The 17,377-nt window shown below is 37.4% G+C and overlaps 2 protein-coding genes across 3 annotated transcripts; one reads left to right on the top strand and one right to left on the bottom strand.

Moving 5' to 3' along the window:
• Positions 1 to 1,712: 1,712 nt before the first annotated feature.
• On the bottom strand, positions 1,713 to 9,835 carry hec (calcitonin receptor hector). Of its 2 annotated transcripts, none has more exons than XM_070288667.1 (10): positions 9,561 to 9,835; positions 6,486 to 6,743; positions 5,871 to 6,204; positions 5,532 to 5,622; positions 5,375 to 5,478; positions 5,165 to 5,291; positions 3,658 to 3,759; positions 3,333 to 3,451; positions 3,157 to 3,230; positions 1,713 to 3,092 (listed from the first exon to the last, which is right to left on the bottom strand). In XM_070288667.1, the coding sequence occupies exons 2-10, from the start codon at positions 6,730 to 6,732 to the stop codon at positions 2,713 to 2,715; spliced, it is 1,578 nt and encodes a 525-aa protein (XP_070144768.1). In that variant the 5' UTR covers positions 6,733 to 6,743; positions 9,561 to 9,835; the 3' UTR covers positions 1,713 to 2,712. The 2 variants fall into 2 exon arrangements, with proteins under 2 accessions (XP_070144768.1, XP_017029945.1); XM_017174456.3 differs by having other exon boundaries at positions 5,375 to 5,466.
• A 2,260-nt stretch (positions 9,836 to 12,095) lies between these two features.
• On the top strand, positions 12,096 to 13,599 carry LOC108079933 (spore coat protein SP96). The gene is made up of 3 exons (XM_070288297.1): positions 12,096 to 12,280; positions 12,355 to 13,313; positions 13,374 to 13,599. Exons 1-3 carry the CDS (start codon positions 12,097 to 12,099, stop codon positions 13,380 to 13,382), a joined length of 1,152 nt encoding a protein of 383 aa, XP_070144398.1. The 5' UTR covers position 12,096; the 3' UTR covers positions 13,383 to 13,599.
• The last annotated feature ends 3,778 nt before the right edge of the window (positions 13,600 to 17,377 follow it).

Here is a 17,377-nt window from a genome sequence, read left to right as displayed (position 1 = left end):
ATATACTTTTTGCGACAAAGTCCAAGGTCAGCACCTAATTATGCATTACCTTGTATTGGTATTTACCCAATTAGTTTAACCATATACCGCATACCCATGTACTTACCTTACTTTAAATATGCTTACTTACATTTACTCACATTTCGATATTGTATTCGTAGCTCCCTGAGTAGAAATATTTCAATTTATTTGTACACAAAAAGGAAAAAAAAGAAAATAAAAACTAAATAAAAACATAAAACCTCACACCCCCCCCTACACTCCGACAACCGAAAAGAAAACCCACAACAGCCGCCCAGCAGCTAAACAAGAAAATGCTCTAACTTAACGTATTCCATACCACATAAGGTATATATATTTGAGTCCCAGGTTAATCGACACTGTGTTTCGATAATCCGATATATCGTATGATTCGAAAATGATTCGAAATGATTTCAAACTGTTTCAGAAACTGCGGCAAGAGAATCGAATTAAAGCAGACACTTTTTCACTAAACAAACATACAATTTGTGGCTCGACACAAAATTTGTCTAATCAATTCGATGAATTTCGATTTATTCGAGTAATCAATCTTACAATGTTCCGATTTATCGAATCACAGTAAATGATTCGAAATGATTTCAAACTGTATCAGTATATGTATAAAGACAGATACAATTTGTGGCTTGACACAAAATTTGTCAAATCAATTCGATTAATTTCGATTTATTTGAGAAATCAATCTTACAATGTTACGATAATCCGATTCATTGAATCACAGTAAATGATTCGAAATGATTTCAAATTGTATCAGAAACTGCGACAAATAAATCGAACTATAGCAAGATACAATTTGTGGCTTGTCAATTCGATTAATTTCGATTTATTTAATCAAGCTAACGCGATAGCATTGAAACACCGTGTGGATTTAATCAGGACTCGAGTACATATTTATGGATTTGAATGTATTTACCATAAATATAGCTAACAACTAACAAGGACACACGAAACAGATGACACTCACACCACACACAGCCACACAGTGAAGAAAATACTGATAGTGAGGTGACACAAATTTAGATGCATATTATTATATAACTTATATTGCAAAACCAAAAGCGATAAGCGATGAAAACGTAAATTTTACTATACTCATACAAATAAATTATATGAATGTATGTAAATTATTATTATATTTGTATTTTATTGTACGTATTAGTTTTGTTCACGCTCTTTTGCTCTTTCATAAACAAAAATCCAAAAAAAATAAAAAAATAAAAAACATAAAACGAAATCCAAACGAAAACCGATAACGAAACCTAAAACCAAACAAAATAAAACAAAAAGCCGGCAAGCAATGGTATACAAAATAAAATAAAAATATGACAAAACGAGACAAGCAAACTAAAAAGAAAATCAACAAAAAAATGAAATAAAATTGAATGAAAAATTTACCAAAAAAAAAAAACAACCCCCCGCTTTGTTTTAATTTAGTGGTTAAACGCTTCAGGTTGCAGTTAACATGGTTTATTTATTACACAAGTGCGTTTAAATATCATATATATATATATATATATATATATATATATCAGACATCAACAGTAGCATCTGTTTATCGTACTTTATAAATATATATTTTTATGAGATAGCTCAAAAAAAAAAACATCTACTGTTTCAGAACATTTCACATATACATATTTGGTATATCATTTAATCATTACGAGATAGTTTCGAGTACGTATGTTTGTTGTACTTAATAAATCGGTTTTCAGTTGCAATTGGACGCGTATTGGAATATAGATAATAAAATATAACACATCGTATTCCTGTTTATTTGGCAAAGACTGAGAATAACACCCAAATTCGGTATCTTTGATGTCATCCACTTGATTCCCATTATTACTCTGGATATGGTGGTATTTTTAGGGATAACTTTTTGAAACCTATCAATTATACAGGTAGATCCTTTTGGAAATACATAAATACACTTATAACATTTTGTGAGACTTATATATAAACGTTAACTTTATAATATGTTTCGACAGATACGAAGTTCAACAAGTTTTTATCAGTTTTTAAAACATTCTTAAAGAGTAGAAATGAACTATATAGAATGAATTACATTGAAATGTTTTTTAAAAGCTTAAAGCACGTAAAATTCGAACATGATAGTTCCATCTAATGAATATTATAAAACCTCGAAGCCAAGGCTTAAAATTGGTATTTGGGAAGCCATTCATTGGGGATTACTAAAGCTGGGATAAATTGATTCATTTTTCCTTTGGGTGGGTGTATTTCAAAACAGCTCTTCACTGGCTCGTATTGCTATTATTTTTAGGAAATGAATAACTTAACAATTACAAAAAAACCCGTAAGTAAACAACTCAAATAACTCAGATATCAAAGCAGTAAATGAACATTTCACAAAATAAACAACTCAAAAAATGAACACCTCAGAAAATGAACAACTCCGAACAACAGTGGGGAAATAACAGTGAAACAAAATAAAAACAACAACAGTGAATAGCTACAGGATAATTATCTCAGCTTAAAATAAAATTACCAAAATAAAGAACTACAGAAGTAAGGTTAAGGAAAAGTTAACCCTGGTTCAGTTAAGGAAAAGCTTGATTATTCACTCAACAACAATTTTCAAGAGCTGTTCAAAATCTTTGCTCTGCAATGCGGTCAAGATGCCGATTCCGGGTCCGATCGATCCTTGAGCGATACACCTTAAACGCCCAACTCCCGGCTGGGCGTGGTGGTGGCCATCTGTCCAGTATTACTCCCGGCCGGAGGAGCAGCCACCAGGCTGGGCAGCCACTTGTTGAGCAGCGTACGAATGGCAAAGGTGACGTCGTGGTTGGCAAAGCAGAAAAGGAAGGAGACGACAAAGCCCTGCAGGCTGACCAGGACAACGGAGAGCAGCTGATAGAACCGATCCAGCTGGGTGCCCGCATCCGGACGATAGGGGAGCAGAAAGTGCTGAAGTCCAAAGAGCGGCACCAAGATGATAGTGGCCCGCACCGCTTTCCGGATGGCCAAAGGAGCGGGTTGTGCCGACTGTGGATGAAGTTTGCGCACAATCACCCGCAGCACATTGATGAGGAAAACTAAAGAGTTTATATGGAAATTCGATTTTTACATCCAAGACCACTGTTATATGTTTTTACTCACTGAAGCTGGCCACCAATGAGAGGGTTATAGGCACCGAGAAGATCCACAGGTAAAGACTATCATTGATCCAGCAGCTGGAGGTATATCCATAAAGTAAGATTGTGTACGAAAGGAATATAGAAGAAGTATTTTTATGAGTGTAGTCTGTGAAAAGGGGAACCCTCTCAGCTACTCACTGTTCATTGTCTGAGTCACTGAAATGTCTGGCCAGGCCGTAGACGATGGCAAAGTGTATGGGTGAGAACCAGCTGATGATGATGAACCAGCGCATCACAATCGTATCCTTGACAAAGACCTGAAGGAAGAAGAAAGTCCTTGACATCCTTGACAACATGACGGAGAGCAGTTTGCCAATGTTACGACCCGCTGGCTTGCTCTCACATAAATTGGAGGGCGAGAACAAATCACATCTGCCGTGCACAACACTCGCTCATAAAGAATGCAAAATTGCAAACTAAACCAAAGCAGAGCTACAGGGAAGCTCGCCTGTCACCGACTTACCACAACGAGGACCAGGTGCAGATGCAGTCCCTCGCAGAACATCCAGAAATAATTGACCAACATGAAATAGTGCACCACGAGGTGTAAGCCGATACACCAGAGCTGAAAGCATTTTGTAACACAAACATGGGAAGGCGGTTAGGCATTATCACACCTTGACAAAAACACAGCATAGAAGGGTATTTAGGAAATGCACTTGGCCAAAAAAAAAATTTGTTGTTTGTTTGCATGAATTTTAATTTATATATAAACAAATGTATACTCGTCTTATATGAAATATGAAGATTTTTCAATATTGTTGGAATTGTTGGTGTGTTTTTAAAGTTATATTGGAGTACTGTTTGAGTACTGTTGGAGTACTGTTGGAGTACTGTGGGAATATTGCGAAGTACTATTGGACTAAGGTTTTTTGTAATGTTAGGGTAAGGTGGGGTAAAGCCGACAGTGTGGGTAAACCCGACCTCCCTCTGTTTTCGAAAATCGGAAGCACTACGCAAAATAATATTAGTGTTGTCGTGTAGAGCATCGAAAACAATGAAAATGGTGGTATGACACCATTTTATTAGTCAACATTGAGATGGTCAAACGACGACAAGTTTGTTTTCACAATTTTGACTTTCATTTTTGTGCATAATTAACTGCAGGATATTTCTTTTTGTCAAAGTTATCGCATGAAAAGGTAAGTGGATTTAGATTCTTTGAATAAAGTCCTACAAAGTGCATATAAGTTTGGTTCATTTTTTTTCATAATTTCTTTTTTAATTGCGTTTTTATGAAAAATTACGTCGTGGGGCAAATCCGACCTCTAAATAGTGGGGTAAATCCTGCCGCAAAAAAAGCCAAAAAAACAACAATCACACAAAAACCATCAACATCGCAGCCAACCAGACGTTCAACTCGAACCAAAAAACGCCAGCAAGCTATTTGAGCAGCGAATCAGATGATACTGATTAATTATTTTGCTATTTTCATTTTTTTAATTCTATTATCTTTTATTACAATTATATAACATAACTTTGATTGATATATCATTGCAAAACCTATATTTAGGTTATATCTGTACTAAATCAACCAAAAACATAGGCGGTCGGGTTTACCCCATCATTTTTGAACATAGCAAAAATGAACTTTTTCGTAAAACGCTTGTATCTCAAAACTTTTCAAAGGTATGAATAAAATGCTATGCATAGAAAGTTGCGCAAAGGTCTAACCTTTAATTTGGTATATATAACGACTTGATCCGATGTAAAATAAGCATTTTATAGCCAAAACCATTTACTAGGTCGGCTTTACCCCACCTTACCCTAAATATTTTTTGAATATTATTGTTGGTGTTTTTTTTTAGAGTTTTATTGGAATATTGTTGGAGTACTGTTGGAATGTTTTCAAGTAACATTGTGCAGTTATTATAATATTCAATAGGATTGCAACTGTTAAATAAAAAAATGAATTTCCTATTTTCAGTTTTAAAGTCACCTAATAGTTTTTTTCTCACTGCACAACTCACCGGATTGTCGGCTATGATTTCGGGTCGTTCCACAACCAGGCGATACCACAAAATCCAGGCCACACAGGTGAAGGCCAGCGAGGCGAACAGGTGCACATGGATACGGATGCGGGTGCAACGCAGGGATCTGCAAATGGAAGACAGGATGCCAGTTGCATTTCCACTTGCAGTTACAGTTGCAGTTGCATTTGCAGTTTGCCAAACACTTACTTGAAGCCCAGGAAGATGATAATCGATACGAGCAGGGCCAGCAGGGAGAGGGCGTAGCCCTTTACATACAGCTCGTTGATGAACTGACGGAACTGCGGTGGCAACTTTCTTGATTAATGCCCATTGCCATCCCCTCGCTTGTCGGTGAAGCACTTACCTCGAGGTCCTCGTAGTCCACGCAGTTGGTGTAATTGGACCAGGTCCGATTGGTCATGGGATGACGAAACCAGGAGCCGTTTTCCAGGCAGCTACGGTTCAGAATGCGACAAGCTTACGTTAGTTGTGGCTTGCCGAAATATAATAAACTTATAAATATATATATAAATATTTTTATGAAATGCTAAACTAACAAATTATGTAATCCTGAAGCTAAAGCTGAACTGCAAATGAATTCAAATGCATTTAAATAAATGCTATCTCCAGCCTGAAAATGTCCAGGCCCTGTCAATCCCCCCGAGAGGAGTAATGGCCCAGCCATTTTGGGCATTTAACTCACGTCTTGTGGGCCAGAAATTTGCTGTTGAATCCCTCGACGAAATCGGGACAATATTGACTCAGCACGGTGCCGGCCGGGGTCCTCGGCCAGCAGAGATATCCGTCAAAGTTCAGGGGGCAGAAGAGTCGCTCCCCGGTGGTGGTGGTGGTGGCCTGGTGGCTCTGCTTCTGCTGATTTGTGGCCATTGTGCCACTGAGAACGGTGGCCAGCAGCTCCTCCTTCTCCGCCTGCTCCACATCCACGTTCCGCATGTCGATGGCGCCCTCATTCAGCACAGCGTTCTCCAGATATCGCGGCACGGGACTGAAGTTCTCTGGCAAATCCAAATCATAGTCTGTGCACGTCGAGAAATTACAATATTATTCATAGGGTTTGGCTGGTGATTTAAATGCCACAATTTTAATATTTCGAAAAGATTCTCAAGCCTCATCATTATCTTAATTATTTCAAAGAAAAAGCCTCCTTAAAACTCAAAGAAAACAAGTTGAAATACACATAAAATGATATCAGATGGCCCAACTTGTAATTTTCTTTGCACTTTATATTTCCTCAGTGAACGCACTTGATGTGTGGCATGTGGCAAATCACGTATACGCCATGGTGGCCGCCACTCACCTGTTGCTGCCGCCTCGCCAACGACTGACACTGACGGGTCGTCGTATGTGTCGTTCTGGTATCGGTACACGCACTCGGCATACAAATGCCTTAAAAATATGCGCAGATTATCCTGCGCCTGGGGCTGCGTGTATGACTGCTGGGATGCCGTTGCCGTGGCCATTGCCACATTTTCTGAACCAGAATCTGAATCCGAGTCTGAAGCATTTGTCCCCATCGTTGGTGGTGCCTCCTCAATGCTCGTCATGGAATAGTGTACTGCAATAAACGGTTGTGTTTTGCATAAAATATTGTTTACTTTGTATACTCTATCAGTATTGCAGGCAGGTATTCTCATTTTTCCAGAACAGTTTTTAAATTATAAATAATTTATATTGACGAATTTACCCAAAAAAAAATTAATGTAAATAAAAGGTTAGATGTTTTCTTATATTTTCAAGATTTAAATACATTTAAGCTCCTAAAAATGTGTAACATTTTGCTCAGTGCTAGAAGCCATCGGGAATTGGACTCGCTTGTGGCTATCCATTCGTGTGTGCATTGCTAATTTGGTTAGGCTTCAAAGAGTTCAGTTTAACTGAGTCGAGCTGCTGCCTGCCTGAGTTCGGTTGATAGCCCCGTGAAAGGTGAAGTGAAAGAAAAAAAAAACCCCCCGACACAGTCCTTTTGTCCTTTTTGGCAACCCGAAACAGCCATTGTCCCCACATTCCTTGCCCATGTTCATATGTACCATACACCTCTTCTAGTCATACGTTATAAATCAGTTTATTGTCTAATTAATGGCGGTGCTTAAATGTGGAGGGGTAAACTTAATTGCATTTCGTCACAAAGGGAAGGCAAATGCCATGGGGCAACACTGAAATGAAATGCACTGCGCATCGATCGAATATAGTACTCCGGCGACAGGGAGAAGCAAGGAGCGGGGGAGCACATGTGCCACAGGATGAGCTGCAAAGTTCTTGCCTAACTTGGTTATATTTTTAATCAAAACTCATTTCGCTTGATTGAGTTTCAACAGAAGCCCCAGAAGCACACACACAGAAACGAAAACAACGAGCAGGGAGGTGGATTTACCATGCCTGGGCCAAACTTTAATTTGCGGCATTAATCTATTATACGGCGTTGGACAGTTTCCATGATGGAAATGTGCGCTGGCTAAACATTTTGCCTGTTATTTATTTTTGCAAGTGTCTCGGCCAGGCAATTAGCCCAGGTAAGCAGGAAAAACGGGTGGAAGGTTAGAGGAAAGTGGCAGGAAGAAGTCCATTATTATTTGGATTTCGACTCGAATGTTGGAATACTGTTGGAGTAGCGTTGTAGTAAGAGTTGGAGTAGTGTTTCAGTCAAATTGGAGAAGTGTTCGGATAGTGTTTGATTAGTTTCCGAGCATTTTCGGAGTGGTGTTGCAGTATTATTGTGCGCGTAGTATTGGAGTAATGTTGTTGTAATGTTGGAGTAAATTTAGAGTATTATTGGAATACTTTGACACAAGAAATAGCTGTCATGATTGGAGTAAAACTGGTGCTCTGTTTGAGTTGAATGTTTTAAATGTGTTGTTGTCTTTGTAATATAGTTTGTTTTTAATATTTTTAGACTAGAAAATTCATTGGAGAAAATTTTGTTTGCTATTTTGTATTATTTTCTTAATCTAAATTTAATTTGTTCCAAGCTTTCAAGGCATTGGGTTCAAGGTTCCATGATGAAAATTACTCTGTCCAAACACGCTTACACGTTATTTATATTTGCAAGTGTCTCGGCCAGCTAATTAGCCCCGTAAAGATGGTAAGGGGGGAGGACAGGATGGTGGAAAAAAAAAACACGGGAAACCAGATGTAGAAACAAAGGAATGTGGGCCGCTTTTGTTGGCCATCAATTCAAAATGCCGCCGGACCGTGGGCTCCTGTCATGTCTCCTGCAGCCCTAATGAGCATTAATTGCATTTAGATGAGTCCTTTATGGGCGAGTCCTGTGCCCACTGTTAAATTAAATTCATTGCAATGTTTTCCCTTTATCATCGGCCTTCTCTGCCCCCAAGGCCTGCTCCGAGATAATAGATAATACATATAATGGTAATTGAATTTGCCTTTGCCCGGGGGATTCTTACTATTCCGAAGGAGATTCATTTGTCATGTCATCTTTAAACAGTGCGTTTCATAATCACAAATACTAATAACGAAAAGGAGAGTCCTTTTCATAGTTTTGTTTGCTTGAAGCATCCATAAAACACAAATAATTGGAAAACGTTTGCCTGCATAAATTATGCTTGAAATTGAAATTTATTGTCAACAATTGGGTGAAAAGAACGAGGACTTTGGTGGCAGGACCCCCGCTGCACAGGATACAAATGGCCAATCAATTTGGGGAGCCCGGCGGCGAAGTGCCGGCGGAGGAATAATTATATGTACACATGCTGAATATTGATGATGAATTGTTTTGTCTGCGAGCTGAGACAAAATAAAAAAAAAGGAAACCATCAATGCGGTTAATGATGCTGCTGGTGGCGTCTACCCCCGGAAACGGAAATGCCACGCAATCACACACACACACACACACACACTCAGGCCTAATGGAAAATGCCAATGTGTAATACTGGTAATATTGTATTATTTTCGGTTTTTATTTCGTCTATTTTTGCCAGGCTCCCTTCTTCCCCCTCTCTGGTTCTCCAATTATAATAATAAATGACAGAGTCCTGGCTCTGTAATGCAATTATGTACGCCGACTGGCCACGAATCCCCGTTCGGAAGCTGGATAATCTAAAAGTTGCTTGCCTTGCAAATTATTGCACTCATTTCCTGCCAATCACTGTGGTATTTTGAGCCGTGTAGCGCAAAACTTTTCGCATAAACCCCGGAGTACTTGTAATTAGATGGGCGCTCAACAGAAAAACAGAAAAACAGAAGCAGAACCAGAGCCAGGAATCTAATTAATTAATTTGTACGCGGTACACCACTATTCAATTCAGTTGTTTACTTGATTGAAGTGCCTGCAAATGAGCTGCGGGTCTCGTGCGGCGTCTAAATTATGCGAAATATTTTCAGAAATATTTTTGAGAACATAAGTATATTTTTGCACCTGATATTCACATAATTCTGGGTGTGAGAATTGAACAGCAGATCGCTTACATTAAGCGTTTCTCGCGTTGGGTTCATTCACTCGCGCTGGCCATTCATTTCAATTGTTCAATTTTAAATTTTAAACAATCACGTACAACAACAATACCAAAACACAAAAAGTACCGAGAACGCACGCAAAAAAGTACGCGTACCGTTATCAAGCAAGTAAAACCTCGGAAGCTTTTTACTTTTCACTTTTCACGCTTTCCACTCCGCTTTTTCACTCCGCTCGGCTCTGCGTTTCGCTGCCAAGTGGCAAGGCATCCGGCGAAAAGAACCTGCCCTTGCTCTCGCATTTTTCCATTTTCCGACACTGAGAGAATTTCAAAATTTTAAATACAAAATAAAGGCGACTCAATGAATTCAGTTAATTAAGTTTAGGATTTTTAAAAATATTCGATATCCTTAAATCTCTATCACACTTTAAATGTTAATTAGCAAATTAACTGTTCTATTAATTTATTTTAGGAAATATTTTACTATGTAATCATTTTACTCTTAAAATATATTTATATTTTTTATTTTTTTTTTTATTTTAAAAACCAACTAACTTTGCCTTTTCTCTCACTGCATGCACACTGCTTCCCCTCGCGTCCGAGCACTGCTTTGGCAGCAACAAGTTGTTTGGCCGGCCTGCGCCTGCTTTCCTATGTATATGTTCGGTAGTAAATGTTCTGTGTGGTGGGCGTATTGTATAACAGTTGGCTTAAGAGTGGAGAGGGGGCGTGGCAAGGCTCACACAGATGGGACATACAAATTGCTGCGTTTCAAATTTAGTTGGTGAAATTACCTTAACCCGCAGCCAGCAAAAATATCTTCAAATTGTATATATTGTGAAATTAAAAATAAATATTTTGGCTTATATTTGTTTTATGTTTTAATATTTAAATCAAGTATTTAGATTTTGCTGTGATCTGTAGATTCTATTAATCCTTTTTAAGCTTGAAATTAGTTTAAGAATTGAAAACTGGTATATGTACATAAGTGTTATACTTAAAAAAGAAAATTTATAATAATTTATATTTATATATACATATATAACTATGTATTTTAATGTATCTCAAGGGGTTAAGACAAACACAAAACAGTGTTTCGTTTACTTTGAAACTGTAGTTAAGCCCATTTGATGCCATTGCAGGTGAAGTTTTTTTTATTATCCGCCCCGTTGCCTTTCAGATCAGCTTTACTGAGCTTTATAAAGGATATATATTTAAGATATATATATATGTATATATTATTAAATATATATTTATCTTTATACATATATACTTTTCTGTTACTTTGTTGCCACTGCCCTTCGATATCTCAATTCATGCAAACTTTCGCCTCCATCTACTTTCATAAAATTTATTCCAGAATTTCTTATGTCCTGCATAGCGAATGTACATGTTTATACGCGTCCAGTTGCGTAACGAGAATAAATATTTTATGCTGCTCTGCTCCCGGTTCCCTTTTCCCCTGTTTCCTGTTTTCCACCGCCAACTTTTTCCTCTTCGGCAGGAATTGGCATCGACTTGGCACTTGTGACCGTAGCAAGAGAATTTAATATAAAATGCATTTTGCAATTAGCAGCATTTTGAGGTGCACAAATTCCAGGGTCTTAAGCAGAAAGCAAAATAAAGGCAAGTGCTTTGGCAAAATCCTTTTCATTTCGCCAGTTGCCTGAATAAACTTGCAAATGTTTGCACATACTGGGAATATATTTATTTATGTGCTTGCATGTGCTTGCATTTTTTAATTATTTAGTTGTTACTTAAAGCTAAAATCCAAGGATTAACTCACTTTATTCGGCTTATAAGGCATGGTTTTCCAAACTTGAAATACTAAATAGTATTTAGGAATATTTATTATACCTTAAATATTAATAAATTAAGAAAATAGATTTAGTTTAAAGGTTATTATAATTTAAAAAAACGTAGCTACAAATTCCCTCAAAGGTATAGTTTTTATTTGTCTTAAAGCAAAGATGCTCAGATAAATATAATATTAAAAAGAATCTCATAACAGAAATCTCTCTCAAATTATATTTTTCAAACCCCAAATAACCCATAGAATGAGAAAACTTTTGGCAGCCACTTTTGAAACCTAAATTCTGACAACTTTAAGTAATCTCGGAGAGACAAAAGCAAAGATATGTATACATACCATATGTACATAGTCACTATCGCCGACTTACTTCTATCTTCTAAAAGCTTGAGCCCTATCTGGCGCCACCGCGGAGAGAGCGCTTAAGGTGCTAGTGCAAGTGTTTAGGCCACGGCCAACACAACCGATTTTTTGTTAGGTAATAGCACAGCGCATGGCACACACTGCAAGTGCCACGTTTCGTTTCGATAACACAGAAGAATAAAAAATTATAATAATTATATAGAAAAAAAAAAAAACGAAAGAAATAATGATGTAAAGTCCGCTATCACCTGCACGTTCGCCGCGGCCGTTCGCTGACCCATAAAAGCTGGGATCACCGTGGTCAGAGGCATCAGTGCATTGGCAACATGGTTCCCTTCCAGTCTCAGTCTCGCTCAACCTTCGCTCCGCTCCTGGCGCTAGTCCTGGCCTTGGTCTTCGGTGGAGTCCAGGTGCGCGGCGACTACGACTGGTACGGCGACTTGCCGTACTCCAGCTCCGACCTAGACTATATCTACAGCGATGTCAACTACGATACCGTGTGCCCGCCAGGTGGATATCAAGTGTGCGCCAGCGATGGCTATAATACCCTGAAATTCATTATTTTCTCTCTCATATTTTTCTAGAACTCACTCAGGTGGACCTCAAGCACTGCTCTTCGTATTCCGCTCCCTTGTATGGTCCTTCTCGGGGCTACAACTCGAAGAGCAGCTCCTCGGCCCAAGGATATTATCGTGCTGCTGGTCCTGTACAGTATTCCTCGTCCTCATCTCAAAATTCGTATGCCTATGCCGCGGCCAGTGGTCCCTATGGGGCCAAGGCCAGTGCCGAGGCTCCCGGCCCGCAGCCAGTGGCTCCCGCTTCCTATTCAGTGTCTTATTCAGCTCCCTCTTCCTATCCTTCGGTTCCTGTTTCCTATCCTTCGTATCCTTCTCCTCCATCTTCGTATCCTTCAGCTCCCTCTGCCTATCCTTCAGCTCCCTCTGCCTATCCTTCAGCTCCCTCTGCCTATCCTTCAGCTCCCTCTGCCTATCCTTCAGCTCCCTCTGCCTATCCTTCAGCTCCCTCTGCCTATCCTTCAGCTCCCTCTGCCTATCCTTCGTATCCCGAACCGATTCTGGTTTACTCGAAAGCCATAAACGCCTATGCCGCTGCCTATAGTCCTTATAGCACTACCACCCAGGCGCCATCTACCGGATCCACTGTATCATCGGCCACCACAGCCACCACAAGGGCCAGCGGATATCCGGGTTATCCGACGACGTCTGCAGCCACTACTGTGTCTACCTCTGCAGCAACAACTGCTGCTACTACAGCTGCTACTACAGCTGCAACCACTGCTGCAACTACTGCTGCAACTACTGCAGCAACATCTGCTGCTACAACTGCAGCAACTACTGCTGCAACTACTGCAGCAACTACTGCTGCAACTACTGCAGCAACTACTGCTGCAACTACTGCAGCAACTACTGCTGCAACCACTGCTGCTACAACTGCAGCAACAACTGCAGCAACAACTGCAGCAACTACTGCAGCAACTACTGCTGCTACAACTGCAGCAACTACTACTACTGCAGCACCCACGGTAAGTTGGCCCCCATAGAGACCCAGCGAAACCCCCAACATAATCTCTCTTTTTCCACAGAACGGTTAAGGAATCCGAAAGATGAACATCCTTAATGAAATAGAAAACTTATCAATGGCATCAACCGAAATTATTACAGAGAAATAGAAACCACAAACCATCCAGAAACTCCAGAAAAATTAAAGACATCACCACAACAAAATCATAATTCTAAATGCGAGCAATATGTAGTGTATCACTTGTAGTATCTTTCCAACAATAAATAAAGCAATCAGTACAGCACATAAACAAGTTAAGTCGATCGCATCTGGCCCTCCATTCTTTGGTTTCTTCCAGCTACATATTTAGCTGCGGGGAGAACCGGGTGGGAAAAGGGAAAAGCAAACTAAAAATAGGTCGCTTTTCCAAGGGCTTTTGAGGGAAACAAGAAAATTTTCCAATTACTAACTTATAGAAATAATTCTTTTTGAGTATGAAAAACAAAAATAAAAATTGCTGGAAAATAAATAATAAAGTATACATTAAAATTAACAACAAATAAATAATATAGTAAATAAAATAATAAGAAAAAAAAGCTATCTTTGGCAGTTTGCAATTGAATCATATGATTTATAGGGGCGGAAATGACTCTTTCACTGCATAATGGCCTGCAAAGGGTTAGTTTAATACATCTTTTTATAAACAATAGCTCATAATTCAGCTCTAAATTCGATGTGCAAACATGCTGAAATCCGACATTAATATTGTGATTTTAAAAATGCGGAAAATGGCTTTAATTTCGGAAATAGGTAGCTGTTAGGGATAACATTTATTTCACATGGTGTTGGTGTAGGTGTTGGTGTTGTTGTTGTTGTTGTTGTTGTTGTTGTTGATGTTGGTGTTGTATGTGCGGCGGTGTGTGTGCCACTTATCAGCGCCTTCCGAAAAAACACACACGCGAACAGGTGTTTGGCATTGTTTGCGCGCTGCATAATTTTAGCTGCGGCTTAATAGATTCTTTTTTGTTTTTTTTTTTTTTTTTGTTTAAACAGTTTTCCGCTTTTGTGCTCGTGCTTATCTGTTGACAATAAAACGGCATTAAAAGCGTTGGGAAAATGGCGGGTCGGAAGTCGGGGGAAAACAATGGGCTGGGCTGGGCGCAAGGCTTGTGGGGACAGGCGGAAAAGCGGAAACGGAAATTAACAAATGCCCCAGGCAGCACTTGGCATGCCAAACAAGAACCGCTTCGGCTAAAATAGCCATTTATATTCAAATTGTCTTAACTTGGCTCAGATTTTTGCCCACAAGCTTACCATATTCTCGTTTTTTTCTGCGCCCTGTCTACATTTTTGACAGTATTTGAAACGGACAAAAAAAAAAAAAAACAATATGCCTTTGAGGGCGGCCTTTGCACAGTCAAAAGTTTAATGGGGAAATGTGTTTAATTAAATGATAAACATTTAATTTGGGTTTCTCAGTTTGCCCACGAGACTTTGTTTACTTTTTTTTGAGGGAAAGAAAGGAGCATGGAAGAGTTTTCAAAGGAAAGTTGGTTTAATGAGTTAACACACTATATAAAAAATGATATAGAAAATGATATGGAAAATTATATAGAAATTTTATAGAAAATAAAATAGAAAATAAAATAGAAAATAAAATAGAAAATAAAAAAGAAAATAAAATAGAAAATAAAATAGAAAATAAAATAGAAAATAAAATTGAAAATAAAATAGAAACTAATATAGAAAATTTAAAGAAAATTATATAGAAAATAAAATAGAAAAAAAAAAAATAGAAACTAATATAGAAAATAAAATATAAACTAATATAGAAAATTATATAGAAAATCATATAGAAAGTTATATAGAAAATTATATAGAAAATGTATAGGTTTTAAAGGGATTTTTAGGGTTCTAGCTGGTATTTCCTTAGCACTTTCTTGTGCATTCCGCCAATACCTATATCTCTATGATCTATAAGTTATCTATAATCTAGAAATATCTTTATTATATAATCTATAAGATACATAAAGCATAAAGATACACGAATTTACAGCGAAATTCGATTACAAAAAAATATAAAGTCATCTTCTTTGTAATGGTTAAGTTTTTGAATATATCTACACTATAAAAAATGTAAAAAAAAAATTATAAATATAGTTAAGCAGAATCTTAATTGAAACGAGAAAGCTTTGGACACCGAGTATTTCATAGTTACAGAGTAATTTTTATATTATTTCTAACTTGTTTTAGCATATATTTATAATATGCATTGTATTTATTTTAATGTATTTATTTTATTATATTTTTTTTTAAATATACAAAAATAAAAACATAAATTCTTTTTTTTTCCGCTGCTAATCTCCGACTTTAAATTAAAACTGACAGATAAAAAACGATCTTATATATATTATATCACACATTTTATGGTTAATCTTTATTTATAATTTTTCGCTATATTTACAGGTGTTTTCAAATGATAAATCGTCTCGGTCTTATCACTTTGGCATTAATCATGTAGCGCCCGGACGGGGAATCTGGAATCTTGAAAACTTTTTGAGGCCACAAGCCGTTCGCCGTGTCTTGCAGCAAGTTTTGCATATTTTTGTGTAAAATAATTTGTAAAATTTCATTTATTTGATTTGATTTACCCCGCCGGCACCTAGAACCCGGCCCGACAACCAGCAGCAATGTTGTTTTTTGCTCCAGCAACTGCTGTTTTTCGCTTTGCTCATTAAAAGTTCGTTGAATGGTAAATGAGTGCGAAAAGTGCTGAGCGTAGGGAAAAAAGACCAAAGCGGATAGAAAAAATTTTAAATTAAAAAAAGAAGCAAAAAAAAAATATAACCAGCACAATTGAATGAACTCTTTTCTTGGGCGCCGCTTGGAAAATTGCGGAAAAAGCTGAAATGGAACTTGAAAGACAGCTGCCACGCGGTAGGAGGAAAATTCCTCGAAAAAACTCCTCCTTCTGATTGGCAGGGGATCCTAAGCCAATTATTGACATTCTATGGCAGCTCGCATAAATCAAAATTTGCACAGGGAACTTTGGAATATAAAGGAGAGTCCGGACAAGTTGCTGCAAAGCTGCTGCGAGCTGCTGCCTTCGATTGCCCGTACTTAAGATTGTTTTGCGGATTTAAATACAGGGTGTTAACCAAGTTGAAGAGTTTATTGGTTTTTAAATTGGGAAATGAAATAAGGAATTTAACTTTAGAGAAAAATCAGAGGAGATATGGCTGAAAATGCGCTCATTTGTAGCTTAAAATATTTAAATATTTAAAAAATAATAATCATATCTTTATTACGTAATGAAAAATACTTTTAAATTAATATACTTAATATTTTAAAATTGTTTTTTTTTAATTTTTTTTTAATTTTTTATATTTTATATATTTCATATATGTTATACATTTTATATATTTTATATAAGCCATATACGATTTTTTTTACCCATTATAATATCCGCTTTAAGCAACATTTAACTAGTTTCATATTTATTTTATTTCTATTTAATTTATTTAATATTTAAAGACCCCTATTATCTATTAATTCTTAAAATTCTTATTGTAGAATAATATATTTCAATTAAAAAATATATTTAATTTAAATTTAATTATATTTCTTATCCCCAAGATACAAAACAAAGGGAACACATGGCCGGGTTCCCGATTTTTTCTTCTTTTTTTTTTTTAATAAATTCAAAGCAGGACAAGATTTGTGGTGGCTTAGTCGTGGGCAAATATTTTATTTAGATTTTTTGGATACCACGCTGCCACGCCCACAAGGCATAAATCAAATAGCGCTACGCATGCTTTGATTTTCATCTCCCCAAAAATGTTTTTTGTTGGGTTTTTTTCCCCGTTTAATTTTCTTTTTTTGTATTTTTTCTGCTGCCCCCGAATGGATATTTATGGCCGTGAAATCGGCTTATAACATTTAGCCCATGGATTGTGTACGGCAGCGCCTATATATCCAGCGGATTGTTTACAATCGATGGAATCGAAAATCGCCACGAAATCAGATCGCACTTAACAGACAAGAACAATGTGTTGGTTATTTTTATTGGATTTAATTTGCGGCAAC

Source organism: Drosophila kikkawai, chromosome X (assembly GCF_030179895.1).
Source record: "Drosophila kikkawai strain 14028-0561.14 chromosome X, DkikHiC1v2, whole genome shotgun sequence".
NCBI lineage: Eukaryota > Metazoa > Arthropoda > Insecta > Diptera > Drosophilidae > Drosophila > Drosophila kikkawai.
The sequence above is the reverse complement of the archived record's forward strand: the minus strand, read 5'-3'. Positions and strand labels throughout refer to the sequence as shown.

Bases quoted from the DNA above. Each gene is read 5' to 3' on its own strand.
- hec (XM_070288667.1), bottom strand. From the start codon at position 6,732: ATGACGAGCATTGAGGAGGCACCACCAACGATGGGGACAAATGCTTCA. The intron at 5,292-5,374 runs GTAAGTGTTTGG...TTCCATTTGCAG, and splicing joins ATCATCTTCCTGGGCTTCAA to ATCCCTGCGTTGCACCCGCA. The intron at 3,760-5,164 runs GTGAGTTGTGCA...AAATGCTTTCAG, and splicing joins AAATCATAGCCGACAATCCG to CTCTGGTGTATCGGCTTACA.
- LOC108079933 (XM_070288297.1), top strand. From the start codon at position 12,097: ATGGTTCCCTTCCAGTCTCAGTCTCGCTCAACCTTCGCTCCGCTCCTG. The intron at 12,281-12,354 runs GTGGATATCAAG...ATATTTTTCTAG, and splicing joins CGATACCGTGTGCCCGCCAG to AACTCACTCAGGTGGACCTC.